Source organism: Narcine bancroftii, chromosome 3 (genome assembly GCF_036971445.1).
Source record: "Narcine bancroftii isolate sNarBan1 chromosome 3, sNarBan1.hap1, whole genome shotgun sequence".
Classification (NCBI taxonomy): Eukaryota; Metazoa; Chordata; class Chondrichthyes; order Torpediniformes; family Narcinidae; genus Narcine; species Narcine bancroftii.
This window is the reverse complement of record NC_091471.1, coordinates 165,549,782-165,566,048: the sequence shown is the minus strand read 5'-3', so window position 1 is coordinate 165,566,048 and position 16,267 is coordinate 165,549,782. Positions and strand designations below refer to the sequence as shown.

Below are 16,267 nucleotides of genomic sequence, written 5' to 3'. Positions count from 1 at the left end.
AGGGTCTTTTTTTAAACCTCTTCTTTCTATAAACTAACCGATAATCTGATAATTAGTCATAGTTTGAGAATATGGCACAATTTAGAAATTATTTTTGGATTTCAGAGCTTTTCTCTTGCCAGCCCTATTATATCCAATCACCTTTTCAATCTTCTTTGCAAGATACTGCCTTTACTGACTGGTACAGATTGGGTATTAAATGTTTTAAAGACCTTTTTATTCAAAACAATTTTGTTTCCTTTGAACAATTAGAGGTAAAATTTAACTTACCAAGCACACAATTTTTTTTTAGATATTTACAAGTTAGAGATTTTGGCTAGTCTCAGATCCCTGACTTTCCTCTAATCCCTGAGGCAAACATCCTTGCAACACATTTTGATTTATAACTTTCTCATAAATTTTAATATCTATTTATAATAATTTGCTTGATTTAAGATAGCCTCATTAGTTAAAATTAAGAACGATTGGGAACAGGATTTGAATCTTTCATTCTCAGATAAGATGCGGGATTCTATTTGTAATCTGATTAATACAACCTCCTTTTGTGCACAACTCTGTATGTTGCAATTTAAAGTGGTCCAAAGAGTACATATGTCTAAAGTTAAATTGTCTCATTTTTATTCAGATATAAATCCTCTATGTGACAAATGTAAAATTGGTGAAGCTTCTTTGGTTCACATGTTCTGGACTTGCCCTAGTTTAGAAAAATTTTGGAAAGATCTTTCAAACATTGTCGGTGATTCGCAAGTTTAAATTAGAACCTTGCCCTTTAATTGCTCTAATTACTCACTCCAATTCAAAACCAAATTTTATCTTTTATTTCATTGATAACCAGGGGTATAATTTTGATTAAATGGAAAGACAATACTCCACCTACACTCAAATACAATGGTTAAGTGATATTATGTCTTGTGTAAGTTTAGAAAAAAAATTAGATATGCCATCAAAGATTCAAATATTAACTTCCAAAAGGCGTGGGGTCTATTTAATGGACTATTATCATAATTTAAGTATTAGGGTTGTTCTGAAGTTTGGTGCTGTGCTGTCGAACTCCAGGTTGTTGTCATTTGATTCCTACGTGTCAGCTTTTAGCCTTGCTTCATGGAAGGGGTTCTGAATAATAAGGTTCTTTTGTTTTTTTTCTTCAATTTTACAATACAATATATAACTACTGTTCAATTGTGCATAATATAAACATCAATAAAAATATTTTAAAAAGAAAGAAAATCAATTATGGGGGGGGGGAGGGGCGCGGTGGTGTGGCACAGGTTGTCACATGGCTCCAGTGATCTGGTTTTGATCTTAAACTCTGATTCTGTCCATGTGCATTATGCATATTTGCTGCATGGGTTTTCCCAGAGTGCTCCAGTTTCCGCAAATAAACTAAAATTTAGAAAATATTTATGGGTGATAGGTTAATGTAGCAGTTAGCACAATGTTATTATAGTGCCAGTGACCAGGACTTGGGTTCGAATCCAGCATTGTCTGGAAGGACTCTGTACATTCTCCTTGTGTATGCATGGGTTTCCTCTGGATGTTCTGGTTTTCTCCCACCCTGCGAAAAGTTCCAGGGATGTAGGTCATTTGGGTATAATTGAACAGCACAGGTTCATGGACCTGTGACTAAAAAAAATGACTAAAAAAAATGCCCTGAATATGTGCTGATTGGCAGGTTATTTGGCTACTGCAATTATTCCCTTTTGGAGGTGGGTGGCAGGAGAATTGGAGGTAGTTGGTGGACATGCAAAAGGGAATGGGTTACAAGGAAATAAATGGGGGAACTGGATCAATGAGTATGCTCTGAAAACTGACCTGATGGGTTGAATAGTCTTGTATGGGGATGAGAGAAATATGCTTCAGAGAAAACATCTAAATTGTCTGATATTATTTGCCACTCTATGCAACCATGATTGGCTTTCTGTTTATCTCATTTCAGGGAACATTTTGTCAAATGCTAACCAAAATAAACACACTTATAGCTCAGGGGGTGAGGGGAATACCTGTAGAATTTTGTTCTACAGTCATCCTATGTGTTTCTACTTGACTTCCTGCTTCTTTACTGGCTACGAAAGCAGAAGCACTGGGTCTAGGGAGTCCCATCAACCTCACCTCTCTAATCCGAGCCCAGAGGAGAATCATCCCCTGATCAAACCAAGGAGGGAATACCATCAAGGCTGGGATGGGCACATCCATGACCTGAACATCTTCCCAGCTCTATTTGCAGTATCTCTGTCATGAATTTGGCAATACTTTTGAGGGAATTTGTCCTCAACTTTCTTCAATTAATTGTTTGGAGAGAGCAGTTCCAACAATACTAAGGAAGCTTGATACCTTTCAGGACACGTTAGCCAATGTAATTGTTAACTCTTCCACCTTCCTAACCATTTGTTTCATACAACAGCAGTGTCCAACGGCTGCAGTTATGTACCACCAGCAAATGTATTGCAGATCCTCACCCTGCTCATTCCCAATGCTACATCTTCCACTGCCAAGAAGGATAGGGACAAGAGGTGTGTGCAAACAGCACAAAATGAAGGCTCTACTCACCAATCTTCAGATGGAAGTATATTGCCAGTCCTCCATCATCGGTGGGTCTAAATTCTGGAATTCACTGCCCAACAGCAATGTGGGTGTATCTTTACCAGAAGAACTTCAGTGGTTCAACAGATGGCTCAGAACTACTTTCTCAAGGGTGGATAGAGAAGAATAATAAAAGTTGGCCTTCACCACTGATGCCTAGATATTAAAATTAAATACAAGAAAAGGCCTAGAGGAGAAGGAGGAAATTAGGGGCACTACAATTCCAATAATTAATCATGAAAATATGTATGGTCTGAAGTCATGGATGTATTGAATCTTCCTGCAACATTGAGGATACATATTTGCATCTTTTCAACAGCTGTAAAATTCAACGCCATGCCTATGTCCCTGATTCTAGCCCAGCCATGAATCTCCTCTGAAGAATTGATAAGGTCGTCTTCCTCCTTCAAGGAAGATGCCCTTTTGTGTGACATGCTCACCCTGACAGCAGACAAATAGGTTAAAATTTTACACTGAGCTGCAGTATTGATGTGAACCGTTGCTGCAAAATCATCCACTTTCCTTAAGGCAAGATGCCCTTAGATCAGTTAGCTTACACTGTGAATGCACGGTACATGTCACCCCAGATTCATGGGTTCCCAAGCAATCAATGAAAATTGACACAAGTCCACAGCTACTGAAGGTCAAAAGTCCTTTGTTAAATTATGTATTGAGCTTCGTCTGGTCCCAGTGCAACTGAGTAAATTGCCTCATTTCACAGTTAGGCATGTTTGTTGCCTAAAGCTCGAAGGCACCAAATGCTTTTGAAAGGCTTTGAAGCTAAATATTGTTAAGATTTTATTGATCAGGAATTCCGAGAATAAGATTCTTTGTATTTATTTTGATTTAAGGGATGAGCTATCGAGACTGTGCCCTATTTTACCAAACTGACCAATTCTGTTTCAGTTCTTGATCTCATTTGGAATTTTGAACAACATCAAATCAATTCAGACATTTTGATAGAAGTTCCCATGAAAAAAGTGATATGAGGAAGAGTTAGGAATTTGTGATAATAGAAGTGAGTTAAAATGAAAATGAAAGGAGGTGGAACCCAAGCAGAGTCATAGGGAGCAAGGAGGTTGGAGAAATAAGTCTGGCTGTAATAAAACAGAAATAGGAAAGGAGCAATCACTGCACTTGGGAGTAGTCTATAGGCCCCCAAATAGCCTTCAGGACACCGAGGAGCAGATAAACAGGCAGATTTAGGAATGGTGTGGGAAATACAGGGTGTAGTTATGGGTGATTTCAACTTCCTTAATATTGACTGGCATCGACTGACTGTAAGAGGGATGGATGGGGCTGAATTTGTCAGGTGTATTCAAGAAGGATTCCTGATACAGTGTATGGACCGACTGGCAAAAAGAGGAGAGGCCACACTGGATTTGGTTCTGGGCAATGAACCTGCTCAGGTGACGGACTTCTTGATGGGGGATCATTTTGGCGAGACCGCAACTCCCTTAGCTTCAGCATAGCTATGGAAAAGGATTAAAAACAGACAAAATGGGAAAATGCTTAACTCGGGAAAGGCCAATTATGAAGGGATGAGGAAGGAACTAGCGAAAGAAAATTGGAAACAGATGTTCAAGAGTGAAAGCACAGAAGTAATGTGGAGGAAGTTTAGGGACCACGTGCTGGGTTTAGGATAGGTTTCTCCCACTGCGACAAGGAAAAGGGAACTGTGGTTGATGAAACAGGTGAGGCAACTAGTCAAGAGGAAGAAGGAAGCAGATATTAGATATAGGAAGCAGGAAACAGGAAGGGCCCATGAGAAGAATATGATGGCCAGGAAGGAGCTTAAGAAAGGACTTAGGAGAGCTCAAAGGGTGCCTTGGCATGTAGGATTAAGGAGAACCCCAAGGTGGTCTATGCATATGTGAAGAACAGAAGGATAACGAGAACGAAGGTAGGCGCTAAAGGCTAAAGTAGGTAATATGTGCCTGGAGGCGGAGGAGGTTGGGGAGGTCCTAAATGAATACTTCGCTTCAGTATTCACAAGAGAAAATGTTCTTCATCAGGGTGAGGTTGATACAGAACAGGCCTGTGTGCTGGACAATGTGGAGATTAAGAAAAAGGTAATGTTGAATCATCTTAAAAACATCAAGATTGATAAGTCTGTGGTTCTCCAGGTTATTGTGGGAAGTGAGAGAAGAGATAGCTGGAGCAGTAGCTATGATCTTTGAATTTTCTTTGGCTGCAGAAGAGATGCTCGAGGATTGGAATATGGCAAATGTAGTGTCCTTGTTTTAAAAAATTAAGAGGGAGAATCCTAGGAATTATAGATCATTGAGTCTTACATCAGTGGTGTGCAAACTATTGGAGAGAATTCAAGGATAGGGTCTGTGAGTATTTGGAGAAGTCCAATCTACTCAGGATAGTCAGCATGGCTTTGTGAAGGGAAAGTCATGCCTCATGAGCCCTACTGAGGTTTTGAGGAGGAAACAAAAGAAATTGATGAGGGTAAGGCTATAGATGTGGTCGACATTTGACAAGGTCCCCCATGAGAGACTCATTCAAAAAGTCATGAGGCATGGGATCAGTGGAACCTTAGCTGTGTGGATAAAAAAATTGGCTTGCGGAAAGAAACAGAGAATATTAGTAGAAGGAAAATATTCTGCCTGGAGGTCGGAGACTAGTGCTACAAGGATCTGTACTGGGACCCCTGCTCTTTGTGATTTTTATAAATTACCTGGTTGAAGAGACAAAAGGATAGATCAGAAAGTTTGCAGATGACACAAAGGTTGGAGGTGTTGTGGATAGAGCTGAAGGTTGTTGAAGGTTACAAGAGGATATAGATAGGATGCAGAGTTGGGCAAAAAAGTGGCAGATGGAGTTCAACCTGGATAAGAGTGAGGAAATGCATTTTGAAATGACAAACCAGAAGATTGAGTGCAGGGTTAATTAAGAGTGTGGATGAACAGAGGGACCTTGGGGTTCAAATCCATACATCCCTCAAGGTCGCTGCACAGGTTGATAGGATAGTTAAGAAGGTTTATGGGATGCTGGGCTTCATTAATAGGGGGATTGACTTCAGGAGTAGAGAGGTTATGTTGAACTCTACATTTCTCTGGTAAGACCACACAGTTCAGTTCTGGTCATCTCATTATAGGAAGGAAGTTGAAGCTATGGAGAGGATGTAGAAAAGATTTACCAGGATGTTGCAGGATTGGGAAAAAAAATATTTTGAAGCCGAGCTTCAAAAAGGTTAGCAGAGCTGGGATCTTTCTCTTTGGTGCGTAGCAGGATGAGAAGAAACTTGACAGAGGTCTACAAACTTATGACATGCATAGATAGGGTGGGCAGCCCACACCTGTTTCCCAGGACAGGAATAACAAATACCAGAGGACATATGAACAAAGTTAAGGGAGAGAAGTTTAGGGGAGTCATCAGGGATAAATATTTTACACAGAGAGTTGTTGCTGCCTGGAATTCCGTGCAAGGGATGGTGGTGAAGTCTGAAACATTAAGGGCATTTAAGAGACTATTAGACAGGCACAGTGATGAGAGAAAAATAGAGGGTTATTGGGTCAGGTGGGTTTAGTGCTTTTTAAGGAATATATGGGTTGATACAGCATTGAGGGCTGAAGGACCTGTACTGTACTGTAGTATGTTCCATATTTGAAGGTGTTGAGAAAGAAATAAAAAGGTGACTATGGATAACAGAGTGATTTAAACATCAAAACTTTGGTAAATCTTGCAAATATGTCAGCAATTGGTACGTTGATGACACTTTGTGATTTTGTATGTGTTTCGATCCAAAATCATAGTGCAACACTATACAGTAAGAATCTTTGACAGGAGCGTGGGGTCCTCTGTTGGGATAAGGGAAAACTTTTGGTGTTTGAGTTAAAACAGAATGTCTATATTTAGTGACAAATGCCACAAAATAGGGGAAAATTAACAACACAAATAGGAATACTGATGTGTGATATCTTAAGTTCATGTCAAGTTCATCATCATCTGACTGTACATAACCAACCAGACGAAACAGAATTTCTCCAGACCATGGTGCACACACATAGAAACAATACACAGCACATACAGTAATAATCATAGACTTTATTCCAGGGTGGGGCAGTCTAAAACTAAGGCAGAGATTTAAGATAAGAGGATAAAAATTTAAAAGGAACCTGAGGGGAAACCTCTTTCACATAAAAGGTAAGTAGGTATAGAATTATAGAACAGTACATCACAGAATCAGGTCCTTTGACCATCTAGCTCATGCTGAACTATTGTTCTGTATAGTCCCATTGACCTGCCCATGGATAATAGCCCCCCATACTCCTCCTATCCATATACCTGTCCAAATTTCTCTTTTATGTTGAAATTGAGCCCACTTTCACCACTTCAGCTGACATCTCATTCCACAATCTCACCTCTCTCTGTGTGAAGAAGCCCCCGTCCATGTTCCCTTTAAACATTTCACCTTTCTTGTTTCACCCAACAGTAGAAAAAGCCTGATTGCATTTAGTCTATCTTTACCCCTTACAATTTTGTATACCCCTATCAAATCTCCCTTCATTGAACATGTATAACCTTTTATTATCTCACAGTATCTGAGAGAATTTTACGTGGTATATTTTGTTTATTCATTGTTGTCATGCAGAAAATGTAGAAGCTAATCTAGTCACAGAAATAGCTCAGCAAATATACAATGTAATACCAACCGGTCGACATTTGGGATAAACACAACATTGCAAATTCCAGAATCCTGAGCAAACAATGAGCTACTAGAGGAACTCAATGGTTCAGCATCCATGGGCCCAAATGGTCAGTCAAGGTTTGGGCTCAGGAGTCATTATTGAGACTATAGTAAAAAGAGGTTGCTGTTAAATATATGATGGGGGAAAGAAGGTGAGGGGGGGGGGTTAAAAGGTGAAAGGGTATTGGACAGAAGATGTGAGAAGTGGAGAAGCAGGTAGAAGGAGAGACCATGGGAATTTGAGGGACAAGTAAGAACAGGAGTAAAGAAGAGATGAAAACAGTGGAAACAGAAGCACCTGCCTGGTTTTCGATCATACCTTGAAGAAGGCCTCAGGCCTGAAATGTTGGTTATATAGCTTTATCTCCTAAGGATGCAGCAAGACCTGCTGAGTTCCTCAAGTATTTTTGTGTTTTTATTGCCAGAAGTAATATGATGTTCCCAAGTTAACATTAGCCAAGGACAGACTTGTCACTGTGGGAAGGGTGGATGGAAGTGAAGAAAATACCAGCAGAGCGCAGGTGTACGACGATGAAGGAAAATGGCTGAAGCCCACTTGCCTTCAAACAGAGTTGTGAACCTGAATGAGGAGATAGGGTTGAGTTAAAATTCCCACTCTCTAACTGTAGAATCTATTCAGACTAAATTCTATATAGGCTGAGAAACAGGGTCTTCATACTAACCATCCACGCTGACCAAGTTGCTTACCAAGACTTACTTGTCGGCATTTGATCCACATACCTCAGAACTCTTTCTATCCATGCACCTGTCTAATTTTTTTAAATATTGTAACTGTACCCACCTCTACCAACTCCTCAAGTAGCTCATTCCATATACTTGTCACCCTCTGTGTAAGTTGCTTCGGGTGCCTTTTAAATATTTCCTTTCACAGTTTAAGCCTTTGCCTTCTAGTTTTAGATTACTTACTCTAGCAAAAAAAAGATTGCAACCATTCATCTTATCCATGCCTTTCAAAAAGATCACCCCTCAGTCTTCCACCAAGCTTCAGAGAAAAAAGGCAATATCTTCATATAAATCAAGCCCTGAAGTCCATATAACATGTTCGTGAATCTTTTCTGCATCCTTTCTAGCTTATTAACATCTCTCAAATCCAAAACTTCCTGACATAGAAATGGCAATGTATTGAGCAATGGAGAATCTTTATGGTGACACAAGAGATTAAAGATTTAGAATCTGGAGCAAAAGAACAAAGTGCTGGAGGAGCTCAGTGGCCCAGGCAGCCCTGGCAGATGGAAAGAGACACGTTTCAGGCTGAAACCATACATCAGGATTGAAAGTATGGAGGGGAAATAGCCAGGATATAGAGATGAGGCAGGAGCTGCCAAGAGATGGGTGGAACCCGATGAGGAGTGATTGATTAGCAGTTGGGCAGCAGAGGGAGGGAAGTGTTGAGGGAGATGTCCAGACTGGGAGGTGATAATGTGGAGTTTACAAAGGTTATGGAATCTGATTGATTAGGAAAATGATAAGTTGAACCAGATAAAGGAGTGGCAATGAGCAGATGGAACCAGATGAGTGAGTGGATTGAGGAGCTCTGTCCTCTTCTAGGTTTTAACCTAGGGAATAACTTTAGACATGATTAACTTTAAACCATACTCCCTTTATTCACAGGCTTGCATTGCTCAATTCATAGAGCTTAGATATCTATAACCAATTGAGCCCTCAACAAGGTATGAGGCTGCTTTTTGCACATCAGTTGTCCTTGCATATTTTGACCAGTTATCATTAACCCCTTTCACACTGCTGATTCCGTGTGGGTTAACTGGCTAATTTAACGGGTCTGTTCCTGGTAATTGTGTGGTGTGAAATGGCCCAACCTGGCAGGGCGAGTTAAATTCAATTGGGCTTTGACACTTGGTGGGGCCAAATGTCAGAGCCCGGCAAAGTTAACTCTCTAATCACCTTCTGGTGGTGTGAAAGCACAACCTGCTCTTGCATTGTCATCACTGGAAGCAGGACCCCACCAACCCCCACCCCCTCACCCCCTTAAAATATTGGGTTGTTGATTAACCAGGTAAATCACGGTGCAGTGGGAAAGGCTCACGAGTGAAGTATGCCTGGTAAATTTTCCCGCTTCCTCGGATGGTTGGCAGAGTGAAAGGGGCTATTGATTAAGGGTTCATAGCTGCCTTATGCTGCAGGCATGTCCTGTATCGATCCTGATCAGCTCAGCAGACAGTAATCAGGACAGTGCCATCAATTCTTCTGCAGCCATTGTACTCATATTTCATGACTGTTATGCACATACAGGTAATAAGGTAATAACGTTCATTGAGCTGATAATAGGTAGTTCAAGGCCATGAACAAGTTTAAGCAGATCACAATCCTTCCTGCTCTTCTACACCATTCTTCAAGATAAGGTACCTAGTGGGTGGTTTTTGGTGCAAGATGCAAATCTCAAGTCTGTAACATCCTCTTTATTTGCAGGGGATAACAGTGTTCATTCTAGCCTATATGATAGAGCTTGAGGAGGCCATACTTTGCAGTGAGTCCAAAGTCATTGGGCAGTGCAATAATTATAGAGGGACATTACAAAAGACTTTCAATGCCAAGTTTTTACAAAATGGGATTTCTGTGGGAAACTGTACTGTGATGGGGGTAGATAATAGATAGAATCATAGAGTCATGGAACAGAAAGATTCCCTTCTGTTGCTTGGGTTCATGTGGGTCCCACAGGTTAAGAACCAGACCAAAGTTGAGGAACAAAGCACACATTTATTTTGGGGATGCAAATGAGACCACAGGGTCAATATGCAAGACAAACCTCTACAAATATGTACATACAATACATAAGGGATAAATATACACTTTGGATAATGAGGGAGGAACTGACAGAAGACTGGGGGAAATTTCATGAATATACCATTCAACAATCAGGATCAAAGTGATACTACGTGCGCCCAACCCTAGACCAGTACGGACATGGCTCTTGCAACCTGACCTCAGGACTCACCCCAACCCAGTGTGAAAGGTGCTACTTGCGTCCCACGATGGGTCAAAAGAGGCAGAACAAAGGGGCACATGGCCCTTTATAGTTCTGCAGGCAGTCCTGGGGGGCCAATCACTCAGGGCAGGCTGGGCCCAATTGGCTGCTATGGCCAATGGCTCACAACTAAGTGCAAGGGCTCAGCAGGGGTCAGCCGAGGTGATTCACCTGGGCCAATTGGGTGAGGGTCAGGGCTGAGTCTGGGCAGGCTGCCTGGACTGCAGCACCTGGTGATTTAGGTGGACCAATCGCAAGGGTCACCTTGATGGTTGGGGTGAGTCTTTGACCTTGATGGGCAGGTAGTGTGTCCTCCGAACAGAAGTACAGCAGCGTGCACCAGGTGGTGGATGCTGCCTGTCCATTATACCTTAAGCCCAACTCCTCCATGCTGGCCACACTAATCACATTTGCCTGCATTTGGCCCATATCCCTCGAAACCTTCCTTTTCCATTCCCCTGTCCAAATGGCTTTTAAACATTGTACTCATACCTCCCTCTGTCACCTCCTTTGACAGTTCAGTGGGTTTTTGTGAAAATTCTTGTCCTAAGTTAATTATCATCTGACTGTACATAAATGTATACAATCAGAGCAAACAGTGCTTCTTCAGACCATGGTGCACATACATACACACACAATGTCTTTCTTTGGCTTGGCTTCGCGGACGAAGATTTATGGAGGGGGTAAATGTCCACGTCAGCTGCAGGCTCGTTTGTGGCTGACAAGTCCGATGTGGGACAGGCAGACACGGTTGCAGCGGTTGCAGGGGAAAATTGGTTGGTTGGGGTTGGGTGTTGGGTTACAATGTACAGCATATAATAATCACAACCAGGCAGTTTTGATTTTGCTACGCATGTACCTCTTTCTTGATGATAAGATATTATATGGAAAAGCTTCTCAACAATTATTTGAGCCCTATTTAAGCAGTGCTCCTGATAAATATTGTCAATAGAGAAAAGAGAGATCCCAATGATGTTCCTGCCATTTTGATAATCCCCTGTATTGACCTGGTCCAGACAGAACCCTCTCAATTGTGTTCCTGTAAAATGTTGTCAAGAAATGGACCTCCCTCTTTAGGCTTTCCCCCTCTCTTCATGATATTCATTCATTCATTTATGTGCAAGAAACTTGGTAAAGAAGGATGTCCTGTAATTTGCCTGATTATTTTTTCTTTCAGGTACAAAGTCGAGAGGGATTCAGGAACTGGTGAAGGAGCTGGTAATGGAACAGATTCAGTCATTTCAGGGAAACCTGCAGGAGACGGTGGCTGAACTGTACAAAACCATCTCCAGTCTAAGCGAGGAGCTTCAAAGCACAAAAGGAATGATCAGAGAGTTAAATGAGACCATTCTGTCACAATCTAGGAATCCCCATTCCACAATAGTGGGGCAGAATCCAGCACCACCCTCAGAGCCTCATGACATTTGGGAGCAAATAAAAGTTCTGAGAGCTGACATGTCACTGGCTTGCCACAATGTATCTCGAGAGCTAACTGAAAAACACAAATTTCTGGAAAGAAAATTAGAGGGGCAACATGAGAGAATTGGCATTCTCTTGGAAACCATGAACCAAACCTTTTCATTGGCAAGAGAGACTCCAGAGCTGCATCTGAAATTCCAAGGAGCCCCTGAGCAAGAAGGAATGCAGAGAGAGGAAAACCTCCAAATGTACTTGTTCAACATCACAGAGAACGTAAAAATGCATGGCCGTTTGATATTGCAATTGCACAATGAAGTGAGTGCCCATGAGCAACAGCTCTTCAACTTAACATCAACAGGCAGGCAGAAGGAAATAGAGATCAGAAATTGCCAAGAAATGATTGAAGAGTGCAAGAGTTCCCTGGGATCCAGACTGCACCAGACAGAGAATGGAATATTCCACCTAAACAAGACATTCTTTGATGTGTTAACTCCACTGGACAACATCCTTGAGGAAATGAATGAGAGGATTAGCAATCTATCATATGACTTTGAAGTCCTCCAAACAGTTGTCGAACATCAAGGACAACCTCTTGAGACCAGCACAGCTGGCTCTGGCCATTTGCAAAAACAGAATATCATGGAACGTCTGGACAATCTCAGTTTCAAGGTGGCGAGCCTCAGTGTGTTTGTCAAAAACACAATGGGAGCTCATTTCCTTAGGAACCAGAGCCAAGGTGGAGACAAATCATTTAAGGGGGTTCTCGAGGAATGCCACCATCAAATTGAGGATGGTTTGAATGAGACAATGACTGTCATTAATGATGCCATGGATTCCATGAGAGATGATTACTATATCTTAAAAAATAATGTCACTGATCTGAGAAGATCTATTTTGGAGCTATTTTATGAGAACAGTGTGGAGCAGAACCACATGTCATCTCTGCTCCCACAACTTGCTCAGTTCAATGAGTCTTTTAAGGACCTTATGGCTACAGTTGTGAGACACCAGGATGCTTTGGAAATGATAGGCATCCTTCAGGCAATAAAAGACACTGAGCTAGTTATCCCCCCAATTCTGATGAATGTGTCTCATTTGTTAATCAAAACTACAGACACCGTTGAGGATTTCGAACAGAGGATCCAGAATCTAGAGGAAGCAAGTCTTTCCCCTGCTGTAGATATCAGAGATTACCAATCACGCATTGAGGCCCTTGAATCTAAGCTGAACACTGTGCTGGCAAGCTTCAAGTCTTTAGCAAAGGTGAAGCCTAAAAAAACACAAGGAGCAAAACTCCAGCCCCAGCCCCCAAAGTATCAGGCGCTGAGCCGCAAAGTGTCAGGACTGCAGGCTAAGTGGACTAATTTGAATGACAGGATCTCCCGAATGAATTCGGAGTCAGGTCTAGCCTGGGGTCAGTGCCAGAACTTATCACTGTTGATTGCTCAGGTCAATGCAAGCATCCCTCAAGTAACCATGCTACAAGAAAAGCCTAACATCACAGCCCTTCAGCAGGACCTCAGAATGTTCGTGCAGACCACTAGCAGGGCTAGCATTGAAGGCTTTTTCACCAATATCACTGTGTTCGTGGAAAAAACCATTTCTAATGTTGTCAAGAACATCACCAAGATTCAGAAACAAATTAAGCAGTTATACAAGAGGCCTAAATTTTTCAAGAAAGCCAACTTCACACTCAATTCTGGAAGAAGTCAAAGATTTGCTGACAAGATCACTGATCCAGGTAGTTTCACTATTTTCAACCTTAGAGGCCATTCTGTCTGAGAATCATGACCCACTCTAATCCAACTCACATGACGTTCACAGGTCTGTGGTTTCTTCCAGTTCGTATCCCTATTTTCTTTAATTGTGTTAAGGGTTTCTGACACTTTCAGAATTTTTCTATACTTTGATCGCAAAGAAATATTTCCTTCCTCTCTGTCAAATCTTCTACTGATTACTTTTAAAGCATGTTTTTGACTCTTTGGGCAAGCAAAGTAGTTCCTTCATATAACTATATAACAATTACAGCACGTAAACAGGCCAAGTTGGCCCTTCTAGTCTGCACTGATCCTCTAATCCCACTTACCAGCACTCTGCCCATATCCCTCCAGCCCCCTCCCATCCATATACTGATCCAACTCTTTCTTAAATGACAAAATTGACCCTGCCTCCACCACCTTTCCCAGAAGCCCATTCCACACAGTAACCACTCTCTGAGTAAAGAAGTTCCCCCTCATGTTACTCCTAAACCTTTGCCTGTCAACTCTCAACCCATGACCTCTTGAATCCATCTCTCCTATTTTCAATGGGAAAAGCCTTTCCAAATCAACTCTATCTATCCCTCTCATTATCTTAAATACCTCTATCTAATCCCCTCTCAGCCTTCTATGTTCCAAAGAATAAAGACCTAATTTGCTCAATCTTTCCTTATATTCCAGATGCTGAAACCCAGGCAACATTTTTGTAAATCTTTTCTGCACTCTCTCTATCTTGTTAATATCCTTCCTATAAATCGGTGACAAGAACTGCACACAGTACTCTAAATTTGGCCTCACCAATGCCTTGTACAGTTTCACATTACTTCCCAATTCCTATAATCTATGCACTGATTTATATAGGCAAGCATACTAAAGGCCTTCTTCACCATCCTATCCACATGCGCTCCTATCTTCAGGGAACAATGCACCATTATTCCTAGATCTTTCTGCTCCACTGCATTCTTCAGTGCCCTCCCATTTACCACATTGATTATTCTTTCCAAAATGAAGCACCTCACATTTATCAGCATTAAACTCCATTTGCCATCTTCCTGCCCACTCTAAGCAGTTTAAATCTCTTTGCAATCTTTGAAAACCCTCTTCATCATCCACAATTCACTCTATTTTAGTATCATCTGCATATTTACTAATCCATTTTACCATCCCATACTCCAGATCATTAATATATATGACAAACAACAACAGTCCCAATACCGAACCCTGAGGCACTCCGCTTGTCACTGGCCTCCATCCTGACAAGCAATTATCTACTACTAATCTCTGGCACCTTCCTTCCAGCCACTGTTGAATCCATTTGACTATCTCCAAATTAATACCCAGGGACTTAGTCTTTCTAACTAACCTCCCATGCAGAACCTTATCAAAGGCCTTACTGAAGTCCATATAGACAACATCCACTGCTCTACCCTCATCAACATTCCTAGTCACCTCTTCAAAAAATTCAACAAGATTGGTCAAGCACAATCTTCCACACACAAATCCCTGTTGAGTGTCCCTGATCAGACCTTGTCTCTCCATATACTTATATATACTACCTCTAAGAACGCTTTCCATTAATTTACTTACTACAGACGTCAAACTTACAGGCCGATAATTGCTAGACTTGCTCCTGGAACCCTTTTTAAACAAAGGAACCACATGTGCAACACACCAATCCTCCGGCACTATTCCCGTCTCTAATGACATTTGAAAAATCACTGCCAGAACCTCCATTATTTCCTCACTAACTTCTCTCAAGGTCTTGGGGAAAATCCTGTCAGGACCTGGAGACTTATACACCTTTATATGTTTCAAAAGCTCCAGTACTACCTCTTTCTTAAACACTATAGTCTCCATATATACCCCTTTTTCTTCCTTTACCCTGCACAGTTCAATATCCTTCTCCTCAGTAAATACTGAGGAAAAGAAATTGTTCAAGACCTCCCCCATCTCTTTTGGCTCCACACAGATTTGTCCTTTCTGATTCTTTATTGGACCAATTTTATCTCTCACTTTCCTTTTGCTATTTACATATTTGTAGAAACCCTTTGGATTTATGTTCACCCTGTTTGCTATAGCCACCTCATAGCTTCTTTTACCTTTTCTAATTTATTTCTTAAGATTCTTTTTACATTCAATATAGTAGCCAAACATCTCCTTTTTTCCCTGTTTCTTATATTTATTGTAATACTCCCTCTTTTTTCGAACCAAGTTTCCAATATCCCTTGAGAACCATGGTTCTCTCAAACTTTTGACCTGACCTTTCAACCTAACAGGTTTATAAAGATATTGTACTTTTAAAACCTCTCCTTTAAAAGACCCTCCATTTCTCTATTACATCCTTCCCAGAAAACAAATTGTCCCAATCCACCCCTTGTAAATCCTTTCGCATCTCCCCACACCTAGCTTTTCCCCATTCAAAAACCTCAACTCTGGGCCCAGACCTATCCTTTTCCATAATTACATTGAAGCTAATGGCACCATGATCACTGGACCTGAAGTGCTCCCCCACACATACCCATCTGACCCACCTCATTCCCCAACAGTAAATCCAACACAGCTCCCTCTCGTGTTGGTACCTCCACGTATTGATGTAAAAAGCTATCCTGGCCACATTTTACAAACTCAAACCCATCCAGTCCTTTCACGGAATGGGTTTCCCAATCAATTTTGGAAAATTAAAATTCCCACACAATCATTACCCTGTGCTTATTACAAATATATGCTATCTTCCTACTAATTTGTTCCTCTAATTCACGTTCCCCATTTGGTGGTCTATAATACACCCCTATAATTGTAACTTCCCCT

The 16,267-nt window shown here is 41.3% G+C and overlaps 1 protein-coding gene across 1 annotated transcript in view; it reads left to right on the top strand.

Moving 5' to 3' along the window:
- The window catches only part of LOC138756279 (multimerin-1-like), a 75,177-nt gene that overhangs the window by 42,214 nt on the left and 16,696 nt on the right, over positions 1 to 16,267 (top strand). The window contains exon 6 of the mRNA XM_069922830.1: positions 11,461 to 13,443. Coding sequence (XP_069778931.1) covers positions 11,461 to 13,443 — 1,983 coding nt within the window. The remainder of the gene's footprint in view (positions 1 to 11,460; positions 13,444 to 16,267) is intronic.